General features: G+C 36.8%; 1 protein-coding gene across 5 annotated transcripts in view; it reads left to right on the forward strand.

The window, feature by feature from the left end:
• Window positions 1-1,142: 1,142 nt before the first annotated feature.
• TFG (trafficking from ER to golgi regulator) overlaps window positions 1,143-19,639 on the forward strand; it is a 36,880-nt gene continuing 18,383 nt past the window's right edge. For all 5 annotated transcript variants that reach the window (XM_037058954.1, XM_037058956.1, XM_037058958.1 and 2 more), the window contains exons 1-4: window positions 1,143-1,336; window positions 4,837-5,063; window positions 8,407-8,490; window positions 17,334-17,480. In XM_037058954.1, the coding sequence (XP_036914849.1) occupies window positions 4,880-5,063; window positions 8,407-8,490; window positions 17,334-17,480 (415 nt within the window). In that variant the 5' untranslated portion in view covers window positions 1,143-1,336; window positions 4,837-4,879. The remainder of the gene's footprint in view (window positions 1,337-4,836; window positions 5,064-8,406; window positions 8,491-17,333; window positions 17,481-19,639) is intronic.

The raw sequence follows: 19,639 nt of genomic DNA on the forward strand, positions 1-19,639 counted from the left end.
TTCTACATAACAAGCAAAGAACTATTTTCGGAGATGGCGAAGAACTGTTTTCATTCCTTCTATAAAACTCAGCTCCCCAATTCCTGCAAGCAATTAATTGCTTAAAGAACAATGCGCATGGTTGCAAAATACAATTTAGAGGCAACAAGTCTTCTAAGGTCACATATTTCAGTTTCAAACATACTTGTATTGAGAAAAATCACAGTATTTATAGTACTAAAAAACATGACTTTTCACCTTGAATTTGTTTTACCCTAGGCCCTTCTATCTGGTGAATAAATGGGGGAACAGGTGAATTCAAACTGCTTACTGCCTCATCTCTGTCTTAATAGGCAAAACTTGTTTGTAACTTTGAAAATATCACTCGCTCATCCCCAAATTTCAAGACCCCCTAACCTCACCCCAATGTAGGGTTCAGTCTGAGCCAGGACTTCTTACATAAATACATATATTCAAAACAAATGTTTTTAGGTAAGAGAGACGTAAAGAGTATGTAGTGCACAGTCAAATGCCTTTTCCAAAAAGGCTTCTGGAATCATGAATCAGTTTTAATTTCCCAGCCTTTATCACTTACACACCCACAGGTTTGTCCTGTCGCATAAACGCTATTGGAAACTCCTTGCTCACAAACTGATTCATCTGCATTCCCACCACAGTACTTGGCAGAGTGTAGGCGCCCAAAAATGAATGAATGAGTTTGTACAAGAGAGGCGGGAAAATGTTAGGCTTTGCGAAATATGACGAGGATAACTTCAATGGTCACAAAACAACAGAACGCAGTCTTCGACAAATACCCACTTTCAAACCGGCTCTCAAAAATATTCCAGAACACCACACTCTACACCCCGCCTACGGGTGATAGGCCAGGAATACTGTACAAGCAGTCAGGAAAACCGGAAGTGCCTGGTCAGGCCCGGCGCATGCGTGCATCCATTCAGCTCGAACTTCCTATACTCCGTGATCCCGGGAGAAAGCAGAGACTCCGCCCCACGCAGGCCCGAACCGCCGCAGCCCCAAGGTCCCTGTCGCTGCGCATGCGTTCTGGGGTGGCGTGCTGGCAGTGAGGCGGGGCGAAAGGACTTTTTTTTTCTTTCTTGCTCCCGCCCCTCTTCTTCCCTCACCTGCCACGTACTGGGCCTGAGCGCTCGTTAGGCTTGGTGCGTCCGTGCGATTGGCCGGGGCCTGCGCGATTCCACAGGCGAGGTGCGGCAGCTGAGGAGAGCAGTGGAGTGGGCCGTGACCGAAGCCGCCGCAGACGTCCCAGAGTCCGGCGGCCTTGCGCGGGTCAGGTCAGCGAGGACCCGCGGAGAGGCGGCAACGCGCCCTCGGCGAGCGGGTACGGCTGGTGGAGACGGGGGCGCAGCCGCTCTTTTGGACTAGGCGGGCGGGAGACGAGGAAGCGCCGGTAGGGTCTCGTTCGAACCCGCGGCCGCTGGGCGGGTGGGGCCGGAGGGGCCTTGGGTAGGGGCGCCAGGGGGAGAGGAGACAGGCCGGGTGGGGCTTGTCGTGGGGGAGGGGCCCGCCGCGGTGGGAGGAGGGGTCCATGGTGGCGGGAGGCGGGTCTCAGGGGGCTGCGGGAGACGTTTGGGGCGGCATGTGCTGTCGCGATTCTTCCGTTTGGCTCTAGGAGTCGGACAGCCGGACGGACGGGAGAGGTGTTTTGGAAGGCCTGTGGTAGTCGGGCGCCTAACCTCCAGAGGGGCTTGGAAGGATGAGAAGGGTGGAAAATGGTGCCTATGGGAATAAGTGGATTGGGGTCTTGTAAGAAGAACCAGGTTTTTTTGGTCTATGTCAGCACCTAATCAAGTGCCGTTTGTAGACCCGACCCAGTTTCGTAGTGAGCGTGATAGCTAACTTTTAAGAGTTTACTTTGATACGCACTGTACAAAGTATTTTAGATGCTTGGTCCAGATTTAGATATTCCCATTTTTTCTTGTGATAAAAAAGGCTTCCAGAAATACTTGCTTAAGGTCACATGGCTTGTAGTGGGAATCTTGACCATCTTTTCTCTGGTCAGGCAGAACTGTGGATTTTCGGAATAATCACGGGTTGATTTTACTTAGAACTTCTTTTTTTAAAATAAAATTTTATTTATCTTTAGAGGGGAAGGGAAGGAGGGAGGGAGAGAAATATCAGTGTATGGTTGCCTCTGCCGGGGATACATACAATTATGTGTCCCCTGCCAGGAACTGGCCTGCAACCCAGGCATGTGCCCTGACTGGGAATTGAACTGCGATCCTCTGGTTCTCAGGCTCCCCCCACCCCCCCCGCCCCATCCACTGAGCTACACCAGCCAGGGCTGATTTTACTTAGAATTTCTTAAAGGAAATTGCTACCCTCTGGATGGGCCTAAGCACACGCCACTAAATTTGAGCAGGGCCCTACCCTTAGGGTTAGTGGAGTTGGGGGCTTGGCCACTGAACCTAGATCCTGGTTCAAGATGCAGTCATCTTATGTGTCCTTGGGCATGTCACTTTATTCTCTAGTGTTGAGAACAGTGTTCCTGTTGGGAGGTTGCGTAAGTCGGTGGCTGTGTCATTTCTGGACTTCAAAGGGAGTGGGGCAAGGACAAGAAAATGCTGTAAGGATCTCCCCAACATTCCTGGGTGGTAGTAGTTCATACTGGTCTCTATCTCTTGACTGAAGTTAGAGAAAAAGAGGTGGCACTAAATTATACTGTTACATTGAAAAAAATAAGGTGGGGATGGGATTTCCCCTGGAAGGGGAACTTCTGTGGTGTGCTTAGTTTTGTGATATTTGTGCATGCTTTAAGGAGATCACTGCACAAACTGGGGACAGACTTTGTAAAGAAACCTTGGTTCTTGGCCCTGGAGAGTTTACAGTCCATGGGAAACACCAAGGAATACGTGAATTTGTAGGCAAATGTGGCAGATACAAAGTGAAGGAGACTAATATGAGATCCATTGGTGAGCAAGAATCCCTCACAATCAAAAGGGTGCACATACTATCAATAATATCTGATGTTGGAAATTCTTTTAACTAGGAGTATGTTTTCACTTTTAGCTATATAAAGAAGGTACATTGTGAATATCTAACTTAGAGCTGACCTATGATACAGCTTTCTTCTCCCAATTCCTTTACCAGAACTTAATACTATTTCTCATTAGTCTGATGTTCAGGGAACCAGAAACAAGTGTGTACCTACTGTATGTCAAGTTCTATTCTAGGTGCTGCTGAGAATAGATAGTACTAAGCTCTGGTCCTTAACTACATTATTGTTGATTTATACAACCTGTAGGTAGTAGAAAGTAACATTGTTTAACTGAAGTTCTTTATTACTGTTAGGCCAGAGGTGTCAAACTCATTTTCCCCAGGGGCCACATCAGCCTCTGGTTGCCTTCAAAGGGCCGAATGTAATTTAGGACTGTGTAAATGTAACTACTCCTTAACAGTTAAGCGAGAGCTCTACACTGCTGCTGGGTAGAAACAAGGCGCTGGCTGGATAAAATAAGGTGAAGGACCAGATTTGGCTGGGCCTTGTGTTTGCCACCTGTGTATTAGGCTATAGGGCAAACAAAGTGTATCTTCACCGTCTTGTTGTAGTAATCATACTGCAGAGCTTGGCACATAATATGTATTCCGGTAAATTTTTCCTGAATGAAGAGGTCAGTTTTGGCTAACAAGTGAAGAGGTTGTATAGAGGTTTCATAGTCTTCATGAGAAGTCCAGTGTGAGAGTTTGCAAATAAAAAACTAACTGGATTTTTATTTTACATTAAAGTAAACACAGCATCCAGATTGTATAACACAATACATTCTGTTATGAATTGACCTTAAAATGTCCGATTCAATACTTAATGTCCTATTTTAACATGGGCATTAAAGATTTATCAATAAAATATCTGTTCAAAGGATGGTGAGACATTCATTTAAGGAGTAGTTGCAAGGGCATGGGGCGTTTATGTAATATTCACAAAACGAATTAGGATTCATGAATATTTCAAGTGTTTTAAGGGTTGAGATGTGTTGGGGGGGGTAGGAAGGCTGCTTTCTTCACACATATACACACACAATAACTGTAAATAACTATGGAAACAAAGTACGATGTTAATGAGATAACAGATTTAAGAGGAGAAAACAGAGAGCTGCCAGTAGTAAAGCATGAGGTTGAAACCAGAATGTAGCCAGTAGAAGATTAGGTACTTTAAGCTTTCTAAGAGATCATTTGCTTGGAGCAGGAGAAAGGAATTGATGGTAGGGGAAATGTTCAGTGGTTATAGGGAATATATTCAAGAACATCTTGGTCTTGAAAAGAAGAGACGGGCCTGGTGTGTTGGGAATAGATAAAAGCGGTCAAAGGTAAAAAGCAGGCAGAGCAGTTCAGAGTCTTTTGCAATAATCCAGGCAAAAGATGATGGAGACTTGGACCAAGCTCATTAGAAGTGAAGATAGTAAAGTGATTGCATTCTAGAGATATTTTGAAGGTAGTGGTAACTAGGTTTTAGATTGTTAGCAATTTGGTAGATATAAGTTGTGAGGAAAAGAGAGAATACATGTGTATCTTGAACAACTGGAAGGAAGGATGGTTACTGACTGAAATGGAGAAATTTTAGACATGTTAAGATAGAAATCTAAATGATAATGTCAGATGAGTTAAAATGTGGGTGAAATAGTAATAGACATAAAACAGACAATGAAAGTTATTTTATTAGGCATATAACACAGTAAAGTTACCTTCAGACCATTTTAAAAGGACTATGGTCACATAGGAAGAGTGAATGTCTCTTGATGGTCAGAATTTCTTAGATTCTAATAATAGCTTTGCTTTTTTAAGATATGCTTTACAGCTGTTTAATCATCAAAACCATTTTCTCAGTCTTTCTGTAGAGTTGTATATATCTAACATCCTGGAGTCCACCATGAATGGACAGTTGGACCTAAGTGGGAAGCTAATCATCAAAGCTCAACTTGGGGAGGATATTCGACGAATTCCCATTCATAATGAAGATATTACATATGATGAATTAGTGCTAATGATGCAACGAGTTTTCAGAGGAAAACTTCTGAGTAATGATGAAGTTACAATAAAGTATAAAGATGAAGGTAAGAGTGTTTCTAAAGTTAGTTTTTCAAAACATGAATATAATATGTATTCTTTTGCCTATATTTCATGGAACAGTCTCAGAATAAAAATTCTGTTCCCTTTCATGCTAATTTGAGTGCCTACTTCTTTTACAATATCTCACGGAATGTGTGTGTAGTTATTCTTTTATAAGTGAAAAATAGATGAGGGATGTATTATTAGAAAGGGGTATGAGTGATAGGACATTTGTCACATATATTTAACAAGCATTTTTTTTTCTGTTCTGTCTATGGAATTCTGGCTTTCTTTTTGCTTTCAAAACCAAACTTTTGCTTATATTTCTTGAAGTGAAAGGGATGTCAGTAGGTATTGATTGGAAAAGGATTGCATGGTCAATCAAATATGGAAAAGCTTGTTTAAACAAAGATGTGTTCCTTTCTTTTAAAAAATATTTTGTTTATTATTAGGGGAAGGGAGGGAAAAAGAGAGTGAGAGAAACATCAGTGTGTAGTTGCCTCTTGCATGCTCCCTACTGGGGACCTGGCCTGCAACGCAGGCATGTGCCCTGACTGGGAATCCAATCAGCGACCCTTTGGTTCACAGGCAGTTGCTCAATCCACTGAGCCACACCAGCCAGGGCAGATGTGGTTTTTTACTGCACGATTTTATGCTGATGTATATTGTCAATTTATAGCATGCAGTATTTATTCCCAGACTCATTTGACCGTGAAACTATCTTTAAGGAGATGGATTTTAACATAACAAATGTTTCACCAAACACAGTGGAATTGTAGTAGTAGACTACCTTCATTTCCTTTTCTTTAAACCTGTTCTTCTTGTTAGCAACTACTGAAATCGTACTTTAGGTGGTTACCAGTATCTTTTTTTTACTGCTGAATTTCAATCTGTTTCATTTTGATCTCAATACTCAGCATTGCTATCTATACCATCCTGTGCTTAAATACTCTTATTCCTTAACATCCCTGACACTGTGCTTTCCCCATTTTCTTCTTTTTCACTAATAGCTTCTCCTCTTTGTTGGTTTATTGTGACAGTAGTGACAGCTGTTAAAATAGAAATTTTAAAATCTCAGTGGGCCCTGGCTGGTGTAGCTCAGTGGATTGAGTGTGGGCCTGCGAACCAGAAGATTGCGGTTCAGTTCCCAGTCAGGGCACATGCCTGGGTTGCAGGCCAGTTCCCATCAGGGGACCCACGAGACATTTACATTCTCTCCCTCTCTTCTTTCCTTCCCCTCTAAAGATAAATAAATAAAATCTTAAAAAAAAAATCTTAGTGGTTAACGCTCAAATCATTTAGATACCCAGGTTGACATCAGTTCTATCTTCAGCACAGGCTTACAAATTCACCTTTAGTAATGTCATCTGGTAGGCAGATGGATGAAAGTAGACTGTAGAGGAACACATGGGCAGTTCTGTGGGCCATGAAGTAGTGAATTTATATCATTTCTGCTGACATCACATCATCTAGACCAAAGTGTCAATGGGTCAAGAAATGTCTCTGGTTGGATAGCTACTTTCTGACAACTTATATTGTAGAAGGTAAGTGTAAATCACTGACAAACAGCTAAGCTACAGGTGTAATTCTCCTTTATTTTTTAGTAATATATGCTCTAATGTTACTCAAAACTAATTTTTGAGGGTCACCCATGATCAGGAACAATAAAGGAAAACAATTTTCTTCCAGTTCTTTTCCCTAGCAATCTCATCTACTTACAATATACTGACTTTCATATCTTTGACTTCCAAATGTGGGCTTTAATTTATCAATTTAAATTACATATTATTAAATGTTTTTTTTTGACTTTACAAATTAAATGTTTTTTTGACTTTACAACTTGAATTTTACAATTTTCATTTTACTTGAGATGCTTTGCTTTTACCTCAGAGTTGGCATATCTTAACCTATTTATCTGGCTTTCTCTTAACTCCCTTATTTTTATTTAGGTCAGGGTCAGCAAGCATTTTCTTTAAAGGATCAGATTAATATTTTAGCATTGTGAATCAGTCACATAAGCCCTCCATCTCATCATTTTTTTTAAAAAAAAACCTTTTCAAAATGTAGAACCATTTTTAGTTTGCAGTCTATAAACATAGGAATTTGTCCATTGATTTCAGTTTGGGGACCCCTAACTCAGGGTATCCTGATTATTAAAACTTTGTCCTCTACATGTAGTTACCACACAAATTTGTTTTACATGGTATTTTTAAGTGTTTCGAATTGTACAGATTTGTGTTTATAACTTGTGTGCTGGCTTAGGTAAACTTCTAATCATCGGAGATACTCTGTTTCTGTTGTGGAATTCAGAACAGAAGAAGGACAGTCAACCAAAGTTTCCTTCTTTTACATATATACTATATTTTCTTAAAAATGTGTTTATGAGTAGAATCCCTAAAGTTGAACATTAGATGTGTTTGTTCCAAGAAGTAGGTCAGGTTATAAAGAACTAAAAACAATTATAAAATTCTTTGTTATGGCTTTTATTGCCAGATCTGCACAGTCAGTGTTAAAGCTGGTGTAGCAGAGCAGCCTCCCAGCCTCTCGAGGACAGGACTTCCCACCCAACCCAACTGTGTCTGTGAACATGCCCTGCAGAAGCCCCTGACCTACTCCTGCCTGTGGCTGCTTTTCTGTCCCTGCTCTCTCTGGAGAACATTTATTTTCCCCCTAGGCTTTTGAACATTTTGAAACAAGCAATTGATATGCTAATTATCGTATTCTTTACCCTTGGGATCTAGGGGATTTCAGAATCTGATGTATATGAATTTTGGGGGGTGGGGGGTAAGTTGATAATTTTCATCTTAAAATTGTTAGTGACCGGAAAGATTTTAGTGTCTACCCATTCATTAGGGCAATTCTGCAAACGTCGTCTTTGTAACACTTTTAGTTACCTTTACATTCCGTGTATTGCTTCCCTGCCATTTGTGTCAGTGTCATTTTAGTGTACTTAGACTTAAAATTTGAATCTTGAGCATCTTTATTATTTTAACTTTTGATAAGTATATTTACATTTTCTGGAATGGAAAGATGTAGTCTAAACCAGTAATTTTGATATTGTTACCATGCATTTCCTGGTGACTAACTAGTAAAAGATGACTTAATGTATTAATGTTAGCTATATTTTGGTTCTGCTTAATGATATATACCTTGTCTTTAAAATAATAAGCCAAGTTGACCTAGTATTTTTTTCAGAATAAATACATCTTTCCTAGATCCCTTAATGTTTGTTTAAGGTTTTTATGGGAAATTCTAATTATGCTATGCAATCTGGATTTTGGATTTTAATTTAATGTATATCCTAGTTTACTGCTGATGCAAATCTGAAACTTCTTTTTTTTTGTACAGATGGAGACCTTATAACAATTTTTGATAGTTCTGATCTTTCCTTTGCCATTCAGTGTAGTAGAATACTGAAACTGACATTATTTGGTAAGTGGTAAGCTTGCTAATATATTTACTATTTTATTCATTGTATTTTTATTAAAGACTTTTTGGCTTTTTCTTTTTTTAAAGATGCAGAATTAAATGATGTATTTTCAACTATAAAAATTTTTGAATTATTAAGGCTTAATTGTATATGTAATTGTATAGAATTATAGTCATGTGTAATTATAATCATATATATAATTAATAGAAAATAGTCATGTTTAAAATTCCTCATCTGCTTAGTTACCTTAAAAAGTAATCTGTGGGATGCTGACTGCATCTGGCCTCAGTGTCACTCGCTTCATGGAGGGTGCCTGTTTCCTGCAACAGGCCTTGCTGCTAGATGCCTCTTCACCCTGTGGGAGAAAAATTAGGGAGCTAGGTGTGGACTCACCTGAGAACCCAGCATCTCCTTATTGGTATATCTCTTCAGCTTTTCATTGAATTGGTGGAGAGTTTTCTCTGTATGCTGACAATGTTGAATTTGAATCCTGTGACTTCTGGAAATGTTGAACCCTGTGACTCTGGAAATGTTGAACTTGAACCTGAATGCTGAGATTCAGTGAACCAGTGATTATAAAGAAATCCCCCCAACCGTTTGTGTTCCTAAAATGGTTTACAGCAAGGAACTGCCTTCCCCATGTGATTTAGATATGACTCGTGGATGCCCCCTTATTTATGACAGGGTCAGACACACACCCTTCAAATGCCCATTAGTTTTGCATGATATTTGATTAGCTGAGCTGATTGTACTCTTTGATCAATGTGGGCAAAATACTGGCTAGCTTAACTTGACCAAACTTCAGTTAGTCTTCTCTCCTTCCTCTAGGCCTCTGAATTTTGACCCACCCTCACTCTGGGCCAGCTTATAGCCCCTTTTTATTTAGCACTCCTGAAAATAGACTGGCTTGGCTATAAAACATTCTCTGATCTTCAGGGTGATCACTGGCCCCTTCACCCATTCATCCCATGTCCCCACAGCCAGTTCTTTTTACCCTTTGTTCTCTGCTCCCTGTAAAAGAAATGCCCAACTAATCTTGGAAATAGTTGCAGATAAGACTGGTCAGAGAGTTCCATTATGGCAGTAGTTACCCCTTCACCTCCCACATCTCATTGCAATAGTCCTTTATTCTTGGAATAATCTCTTATAATAAAGTCTCTCTATACCTTAAAAAAAGTAATCTGTGCCACTTTTATAAGTGTTTCCAGGATTGAAAATAATTCTAGTGTAAACACTACCTTTAAATTTTGTTCTTGAAGATTATATAATTATTTTCTATAATGTGTATGTTTTTACTTACTTTCAGGGCTTAATATATAGGCCTGATACCTTAGACATTTTTTAAGGAGTACTTAAAGATTAGAGGTAGTTCTGATAAAAAACAAGTATAGGACTACTTCTGATACTTTAATTTAGATTTTGTTTCCTTATGGATTGTAACATATTTGCAAGGCAGAACTCTTAAGGGACAAGATAAAAATAATTACAGAGTTAAGGTGCTAGCATGATTATGTGAACAATAAAATATGGACTTTTTTTCCTAAATGTTTTGTTTTAGATTTAAAAGAACTTATGTGGCACTGAACCTTACAGTTCCATGAAATATGATTGTGATTAGTTGATTTAACTTGTATCTCTTTCATCTCCATCTAGGAAGGGTGATTGTGAATCAGACTTCAAAATGTTAGTAACAAAAACTGTTTAGAACATTTTTAAATAAAAGGTGTTTTTTAAATAACATGGAATCTAAATTACTACTCTTGGCCAGCTACCAGGCATTAGGTAAACTGAAAGCCCTCCTTCCAGAAACATTGAGGATGTGCTAGGTAAATATTACAGATATATATTTTGAATAGTGTACTTGAGCTTAGAGTAAAGGAAATGTCCAGGGAACCAAAATAGATGGAATTAAATAAACAGGGCCTAAAGTACCAAAAGCTGAGACTTGGGGTGTTTTTGGTGATGATAATAAAGTTTTCAGTCTGCATAATCTGAGGGCTTGGCATTTGGTGTCCATGTGCATAGGCCTTGGGGTCTTAGACCCTCAATGGGTTATACTCTCACAAAGAATATTATAGAAGAAAAATACCTCTTTATTGGTAACAGGAAAAGTCAAGGAAATGATATAGGAATTTGTGTCCTGGGCTGTCAGGGATTTGTGCAGGCTTCCTTAAAGATTCATAACCATGTCCTTAGATGTGTTAGGTTTAAATTTAGAATATCTGTCCAATTTGGGCACTCTCCAGTCCAGATATTACTATAAAAACAATAGCAAGAAACAACTGCAAAAGTCTTTCTGGAATGGTATGTTTTTAATGCAGGTCACATAGGCTTTTCACAGACAAAATCTTGTTGGTGAATTTAACAGTTTGGAACTGGTAAGATACATGAAACAGTCTGTGTGAGGAAGAAACAGTGGATATGACTAATGAGATCAGACTTCTAAGAACTTTAATTAATAGAAGTGATATCTATAAAATGTGTTAAAGTTATTAAGACATGAAAGGGAAGATAATATAAGAACAAGGCACGATGAAAAAAGAATAAATTTTAAATAGAATTTAAGTTAACCTTTGGTAGTGAAAAATATAGTCATTGAAATTAAATAGAAAGTGGGCAGGTTGAGTAGCAGATTGATTTCAGCTGAAGAGGGAATCAGTGAAGTGAAAGGTAATCCAAAGAAATACAGAACAAAGCACAAAAACACAGAGATGGAGAATAGGCTATGAGAAAATAAGAAAGTCCTGCCTATTTCCATTAAGATTTTAAAGAAGGAGATATTGGAGGAGTGGAAATATATGAGCAAGTAATAGCTACAGAATTTTTTACAGTTATATAAAATGTATAAACCATCTGATTTAGGAGGCACAGTGAGTCCTGAGCAGGATAAGTAAAAATAAATCTCCAATGGACATTTGTCATGAAGCCAGGAAATATATAGGGCAATGAGATAGTCTTAAAAGTAGCCTGAGAAGGACACATGGACAAAACCAAGGGGGAGGTTGGAAGCAAGGGAGGGAGGTGGATTTGGAGGGCATTGGGGGAAGGGGTGGGGAGAAAATACAGACAACTGTAATTGAGCAACAATAAAATAATTTAAATTAAAAAAAAAAGAAGCCTGAGAGAATAAGGCTGATCACCAACAGTGCAATTATACTGTTAGACTTCTTCATAGTAATAATAGATGCTATAAGAAAGTAGAATAACATCTTCAAACTGTTCAGTAAAACAATAAATAAAAAAGTATCATTCTGTAGTTTGCTAAACTTCAGGAATAAGAGGAAGTAAGAACAAAAGCTGAAAACCTACTACTCATGGACCCTTGTTAAAAGAATTTTTAGCTGTGGTTTCAGAAAGAGGGACTTGAATCTAAAAGAATGGAGAATGATGCAAGAAATTGTAAGCAGGTAAACTGGTTAACATTTATAATAAATGATCACTGTTTATAAAAATCACAGTATTATGAATAAAAATAAGATGGAACAAAAATACCTTGCAATAATTATGTATAAGGCAGGAAGGTTTGATAGGAATTAAAATATTTTAAAGAGTTGTATTGTTTGGGAAAAGGATAGTAATTAACTGTAGATTTTCTAAATTGAAGTATGCATATCGAAAATGTACCAGTGATTATTGTTAACACTATTGCTAGCCAGTAGAGGGAGAAGAGGCAAAGGGTACTTTGGTTCACTAGATGGAGAGGAAGCAGGAAAAGAGGCAGACAGAAAGTTTGATAAATAGAACAGAACACTAACCATGATATACATAAACAGACTAAATGTACAAGGTCTGGAGATACTCTTACTGGAATTAAAAATGCTGATTATAGGAGGCATAGTGAAAGATTATTCACAGTTTGAAAGTAAAGGGCTAGAAACATATATTAGACAAACTCAAAAGATAGTTGGTAGTATTAACAGAAGAGACTCTAAGTGAAACCTTTATTAGTAATCACAACAGCGATAAAAAGGATGATTCACTGGGCACATATAACAATTCTGAACACTTACGCATCATAGTCTTAGTTTTTTCCTAAGTAAAAATTGACAGAAAGGGGGAAAAAATTCACAATCATGGGAGAACTTTTAATACTCTTCTCTCAGAAACTGTTAAATCAGGTAGGCTCAAAATTAGTAAGGACAGAAAATTTGAAGAAAACAGATAAAAGGTTGATTTATCAATTAGGAAGAGATACAGGTTTTTTGAGTATACATGTATATTTTTAAAGCTGACCACATACTGGGGTTTTCAACAGATTTCATTACATATCAGAGATGTCCTAGAGATCGTATGTCTGGCCTCGTTAGAAACCACTGTACAAAAAACATAACCCAATTTCAATACTTTTGAAGATAAAATATGCTTTTAAAGTGAGTCAAAAAAGAAATCATAATGGGAATTAGAAATATGTGATGACTTCTACATAACAAGTCTGTAGAGTATGCTAAAGCTAACTTGAAGGGATCTTTATAGCCTTAAATACAGAAGAATAAAGTAAACCGAATAACTTGACGAAAATAGGAAAGAGCAGAAATGAACTAGAAGTCAGGGTATCGATAGTATCAACAATTTTGAAAAGATACAATTTGCAAACCTCTGTTAAGATTAGTTAAGGAAAAAGAAGGCAAAAATAAGCAATATTAGATAAAAAGGCATAACTAAAATGGCAGAACTTTAAAAAATCTATATTATGACTACTATGAATAACTTTCAGTTTAAAAACTCAGATGTTCGACAGTTTCCTAGGTGAATTTAAAATATAAGTGTTTCAAAAACAGCATATTTGGTTGTCCCATTTAACATTGAGGAAAACAAACCAATTATTCTATTAAACATTTAAGCAAGTTGATCCCAAATTGTACAAACTATTCTAGGGAATAGGTAAAGGAGAGATATGCAGTAACTTATTTTATGAGGTTAATGTAACTTTAACATGAAAACTACCCAAGGAAAAAGAATAGTCTCACATAAACATAGATACAAAGTACTAAATAATGATAAATTTAGTGGTGAATATTTAAACATATCATTGCCAGGATTGTTCATCCTAGCAGAGTACAAGATTGGTTTGAGTAAGAATATCTATTAATACCACTTTCCAAATAACAGGTTAAAAGGGAAAAACTGAATTATCTTTTCTAAAAGAAAAAGCATTCCTACCTCAATCATGTTAAAAAGGCACAGCAAACTGGAAATAGAAGGGAACTTTTTAACCTTATGTTGGGCAATTCTCACAAAGAACAATTGCTATATACCCTAATATGAAAGGATTATAAAGTATAACTAAAATCTAGTTATAGTTGTAACAAAGATAAATCTAATGATTGTTATAGAAAAAACAAAATTTCAATTTAAACCATGAAGCAGGGGAGGATGAGTTTTGGGGAGAGGTAGGGAGATTTAATTACTGCTGTATTGTTTTCTTACTGATTCGGAGCAAACATAGGATAATGAAGATTTAATGAATGTGTATTTAAAGTGTATGTGCTTGAAATAATTTATTAAAGTCATAAAATTATACACTAATAAAAACACATAGTTACGGAATAGGGAATTTAAACTTTTAATTAGGTATTATATAATATATGGTGTTTCAAAAACCACTAAGGTAGATGGCTTTAGATCATAGGCCATATTAGGGATATATGAGGTCTGTCCAGAAAAAGCCCAGCCATTGTTAATATAACGAAAACAGATTTGGCAACATCAATATAACCTGGCAGCCAAGGAGAGTGGACTGGAATGCTCTTGCTTGAACAGTGATGGACTACACTGTACTAGTCAGTGGGGACAGTAGACCCCATTGAGTGAGCATGAGTACTGTGTGGCTGTCACATTCAAAATGATTGAGCAAGTAGAGCAACAAATTTGCATCAAATTTTGTGTTAAGTTTGAACATTTCTCCATGGAAGCTATTCAGATGATTTAGAAGGCCATAGATTTGGGTAGCTGGTGATTAGCACCTTCATCATGACATCGCATCCACTCATGCATCACATCTCGTGCAGAGTTTTTTGGTGAAACATCAAATCACCCAGGTGATTCAGCATTCCCGACAGCCCAGATTTGATGCCCTGCGACTTCTGGCTTTTCCAAAAACTTAGTGGTGGAAGAATTGAGGTTAGGGAATGCGGGGATTGAGGAGAAAGGAAAAAGGACTCCTGGACATGAACAACAGTGTGGTGATTGCTGTGAGAAGAGGAGTTTAAGGGGACTAAATGGTAATGGGGAAAAATACAATAAACATTAAATGGGAAACAAATAATAAAATGAGCATAAGAGAGTCAACCCCCCCCCCAAAAAAATAAAAATCACTTTTGAAAGGAGACCATCAACTATCATCAGACTATCAATGAGATTCAGGTAGATATGATGGGGCAACTGATACTGATGGGGAGAACTGTGTGAGGTCCCAGGGTGCCTACTTTGAAGGGGACTGACATGTCATTGTCCTCTGTACAATGTTTCTTGTATCTTGTATCTTCTTCAATAAATGTCTCTTACATAAATGGCTGGATACCTTCTGGACAGACCTCTTATATGCTGGGTTTTAAATCAATTATATATATGATTATAATTACACATGACTATAATTCTATACAATTACATATACAATTAAGCCTTAATAATTCAAAAATTTTTATATAGTTGAAAATACATCATTTAATGGTCTGGTCAGGTCATTGTGCTTCAGCCAGAGACTACCAGTACTATAGCTGTAGTTGAACAAATTTGGGTGAATTTTGCATTAATTTTATATGTATAGTGTTAAATTAAAAAAAGACAAAGTAAGCCCAGATAACTTAGAAGGGAGAAAATAATAAAGAATAAAGATGAACTAGAAGTCAGGGAATTGACTTAGCAAACCTCTATTAAGATTAGTTAAGGAAAAGCACAAATAAGCAACATTAGAAATGAAAAGGGGTATAACTATAAATACATTGGCAGTGAGGGCAAATGAACAGCATGGAAAATAACAGACTGTCCCAGTGAAAGTGTGTTAGAAAGGGTTGTATATACATCTTGGGCTTGTATTAGGTGATTTTGGAGAAGGTTCAGGGAAGTGGGACTTTGCTGTAGATTGGATGCTGTAAGGAAGTGGCAGCAGTAATCCTGTGGTCAGGGGCCTTACCAATCCTTAACCAGAAGGTGGGAGGAATGAATTGAAGCTAAAGTTAAAATTGTTAAAATAGCAGCAGTCACTCGTACTAGCCAAGGATGTTTGGTCATTTTTGTGATTTGGTCAGTGTTCTCGTTTTTGTCTGAGTTCTCACATGATCCTGGAGTGGCTTTGTTTTTGTCCTAATCACAGTAATAGAGTGATCTGTTCTGGTTGGTGTTCTTTGAAATTGTTCATGTTCAGCAAGAGAATAGCGCAGCCTACCTGTGAATGCCAGGCTAGCCTCTAGCAACACCAAGGCTTGTTTTACAGTACCAAGCCAGTTCCTGGCTGCTTTTCTTTTTTTCAGATATTAGAGAAAAACAGTAATACCCAGTAAAAGCCAATAATTAATTGGTATAGGTAGGAGATGATACTGAATTTCCTCATATCTGTATAGGATGTGTGCAAAATACTGGTGGGTTGTGTTCTAAAAGCTTATATTGGTGGTTTGATGTTTGAAATATATTTAACAGACTCTCCCTAAACCTTTATTTTCAAATAAATTTTCTTCTCTAATATGATAGCTTAGCAGTTTGTATATATGTGTACTGGCAATGCATATAACATTTCAGTTTAAATTTTGAACTCCTATCTTGAGGTTGCATTCAGAGCCTTGTGTCACATTTTTTTTTTTAATTACCTCAGTGATGACAGTGTTTGTGGCTGGATGAAGGGTTTTTTTTTTAAAGTCAGCTCAAGGTTATTTAAAGAAAACGAGTAATTAAATGAAGTAACATTGCCTTCCTTAAAACAACAATGGCTGTTGAATAATCTTGACTTTTTGTTGCTTACATACTGCTTTTGGAAGTACAATTGACTTGAACAATGCCATAGTTAGGGGCATTAAACCCTTGTGCAGTCAAAAATCTACATATAACTTTTGACTCCCAGAACCTTTATTAATAGCCTACTGTTGACTAGAAGCCTCACAGTTAACACAAATAGTTGATTAACACATTTTGTATGTTATACTTATTATATACTGTATTTTTATAATAACATAATCTAGAAAAATGTTAAGGAAATCATAAGAGGACAGATATATCTACTGTATTTATTGGAGAAAATCAATGTGTAAGTGGACCTGTGTGGTTCAGTCTTACGTTGTTCAAGGGTCCACTGTCACTACATTTAAGGTCAGTGGTGGTATGGATTCATGAATTCTGCATATTTTTGTTTTAATAGGCTACTTTTTAGGTCAGTTATATTAGGTAGCTATTTATTTTTTTAGGTCAAAAGTAGGCAAGAGGGATAACATACCTATTATGTGAAAATTTATATGTAGAATAAGGTGTTTATTGTAATATTTCAAGAATATAATGGATAAGGAAAAGTAAAATGAGCTTTTGAAGATATGTAATTTCTATTAAATTATATTGAAGTTTTCTATAGACTTTATTTTACTGTAGTTGAATTCTTCTAATAAACCTTTTTAAACACTATGGTTTAAGCCATAGATCTGGCATTAGCAAAGACTGATGAATATTTATTTTTTCCAAAAAGTAAATTATTTTCAATAGTGTTCTTTCATTAAAAAGTTACTATTCAAATGACATCTATAGGTATCTTGTTTGATTTTGTTACACCTTTTAAAGATATATTTATCTTATTACACATTATTCTATTGATATACTTACTCAGAAACATTTCTTAATTTTAAGCAAATTAATTCTTTTATTCCAGTTAATGGCCAGCCAAGACCCCTTGAATCAAGTCAGGTGAAATATCTTCGTCGAGAACTCATAGAACTTCGAAATAAAGTGAATCGCTTGTTGGATACCTTGGAACCACCTGGCGAACCAGGACCTTCCACCAGTATTCCTGAAAATGGTAGACTGTGAATCCATGTTTTTCTGACCTTTTTTTGCAGATTTTTATTAACTCTTCCGTAGGAATGCGATGGCACTCTCATTGTCATTTGTGCTGGCATTCATGTGTGTATTCCCAAACCTGGCTTTCATCAGGGTTGCCTGGAGATTTTGTTATACCAGTTTCTGGATCTCATCTTAGAGCTCCTGGAGGGCAGGGCCCAGGAATCCCATTTTTAAAATGCTCTCTGGGTGGTTGTTTTACAACTAGCCTTAGATTCCTGTGTTTGTTGACATAGTTAATTAACGAACCTTAAGAATTGAAATCATTTTATTTCAATTGGTATATGAGGTAGTATCAAGAAAAAAATAATTCTAGATTAGTATATTCAAGTGGCATATTGTAAAGATTATCTTAAACACAATTTTAATAATTATAATATGCAAAGAAATTTTTTTTTCATTTTACAAATAACATGTACTATTTATACTAAGATGAAGCAAGACTTAATCAGTAAATTTGGAACTGGCATAATTTTGAGACCAAATATAGTTTAACAGTAAAGTGAGATTTAAGTATGTATTATGAATTAAAAGTATATTTTAAAAAATCTGCTTTTCTCAACTTTTAATATTTTTGGATGTTGCACTTTAATAAACTTTTTAGAATAATTTTTGTGTTTGCTTATAAGTTTTACATGCTTAAAACTGTTACTGAATCTGATGATAGCATATGAGAGGCTGAATAGAAAATGATTTTGTGGAGAAGTGGCATTGTGTAATCCCTTGAAACACTTAGGCTCTGAGATACTTATTTGACCCCATTTAAATTTTGGCATTAGTTTCCTTTCTTTAATTTAGTTGTATTCTAAGTAAAGATGCATTTTTCATAGTTTCCCTTTTCTTCTCTTTCTCCAGCCATGTGGAACTGTGTTACTGGTAGTGCTCAGTAAATATTTGGTGATTGATTAGTAATTCCTAGTTCCACCTCTGTATTTGAGAGCATATTGGAGATTTGTTGAACCACTATAATGAGATTCTCCTGGCCTCTTTATGATGAAACTTTTTATATTTTAGGTCAGAGCAAATTGCCTTTTTTGAACCTTGTCTCTCCAAAGAGAAAGCCCCAAATTAGGTCAAGGATCTGAATAAAACTTTTGAACATTTTCCCAGACAAATTCATAGATGCTGACACAACAACATTTGCGTATAATTTCATGGGGTATAAACATCTATAGAATAATTTGAAACTTAGATCAAAATTCTACAAGTATAGTCAGTACTGTACAGAAATGATCTACAGTAGCCTACAGTCTGCTCCAAGAAATAGAATTACAAGCTTTTTTGGTTTTAATGAAGTATCCTTTTTGTCTCATTTATTTCTTGTCACTAGATTGACTACTTCATCGGTTTTTTATTTTCATGTTTACTTCTTACCGAGGTGCTTTATTTTTAGAGATGGTTGTAATTTATTTTTTGCTCCCTCCCCTGTACTTAGTAAGATCAATTACCTCTTGACCACCTTCCTTGCATGAAATTTGTAAGCTTGTAAGCTCTTAAAACATATTCTGACTTAATAATCTCAAGAAAAATAGCATAAAATAAGCCAAAGAAGCTACATCAGAAGTTGAAAGTCTGGATCACAAAACTGTCAGTCATCTGTCATCATCTTTAGAACCCTGTGGCTTGCTCTACACCGAAAATGTACAGCTATCTCTATTTTTNAGGTGCTTTATTTTTAGAGATGGTTGTAATTTATTTTTTACTCCCTCCCCTGTACTTAGTAAGATCAATTACCTCTTGACCACCTTCCTTGCATGAAATTTGTAAGCTTGTAAGCTCTTAAAACATATTCTGACTTAATAATCTCAAGAAAAATAGCATAAAATAAGCCAAAGAAGCTACATCAGAAATTGAAAGTCTGGATCACAAAACTGTCAGTCATCTGTCATCTTTAGAACCCTGTGGCTTGCTCTACACCAAAAATGTACAGCTATCTCTATTTTTCAGTGCTCTACGTCTGTGGTGCTTCTTGGACACTTGTTTCCTCTGTGAGGAAGACAATGTGTAGGCTGCCTTAGATACCGAATTGTCCTGTTGCAGTAGCTCTAGTGCTATGGAGCAACTAGTATAGGTGGGTGGACATGTAGCGTTCTCTGATGGATTTAGTTTGCAGTTAGT

This window comes from Sturnira hondurensis, unplaced genomic scaffold (assembly GCF_014824575.4).
Source record: "Sturnira hondurensis isolate 20B ecotype Veracruz unplaced genomic scaffold, ASM1482457v3 Scaffold0010428, whole genome shotgun sequence".
Classification (NCBI taxonomy): domain Eukaryota; kingdom Metazoa; phylum Chordata; class Mammalia; order Chiroptera; family Phyllostomidae; genus Sturnira; species Sturnira hondurensis.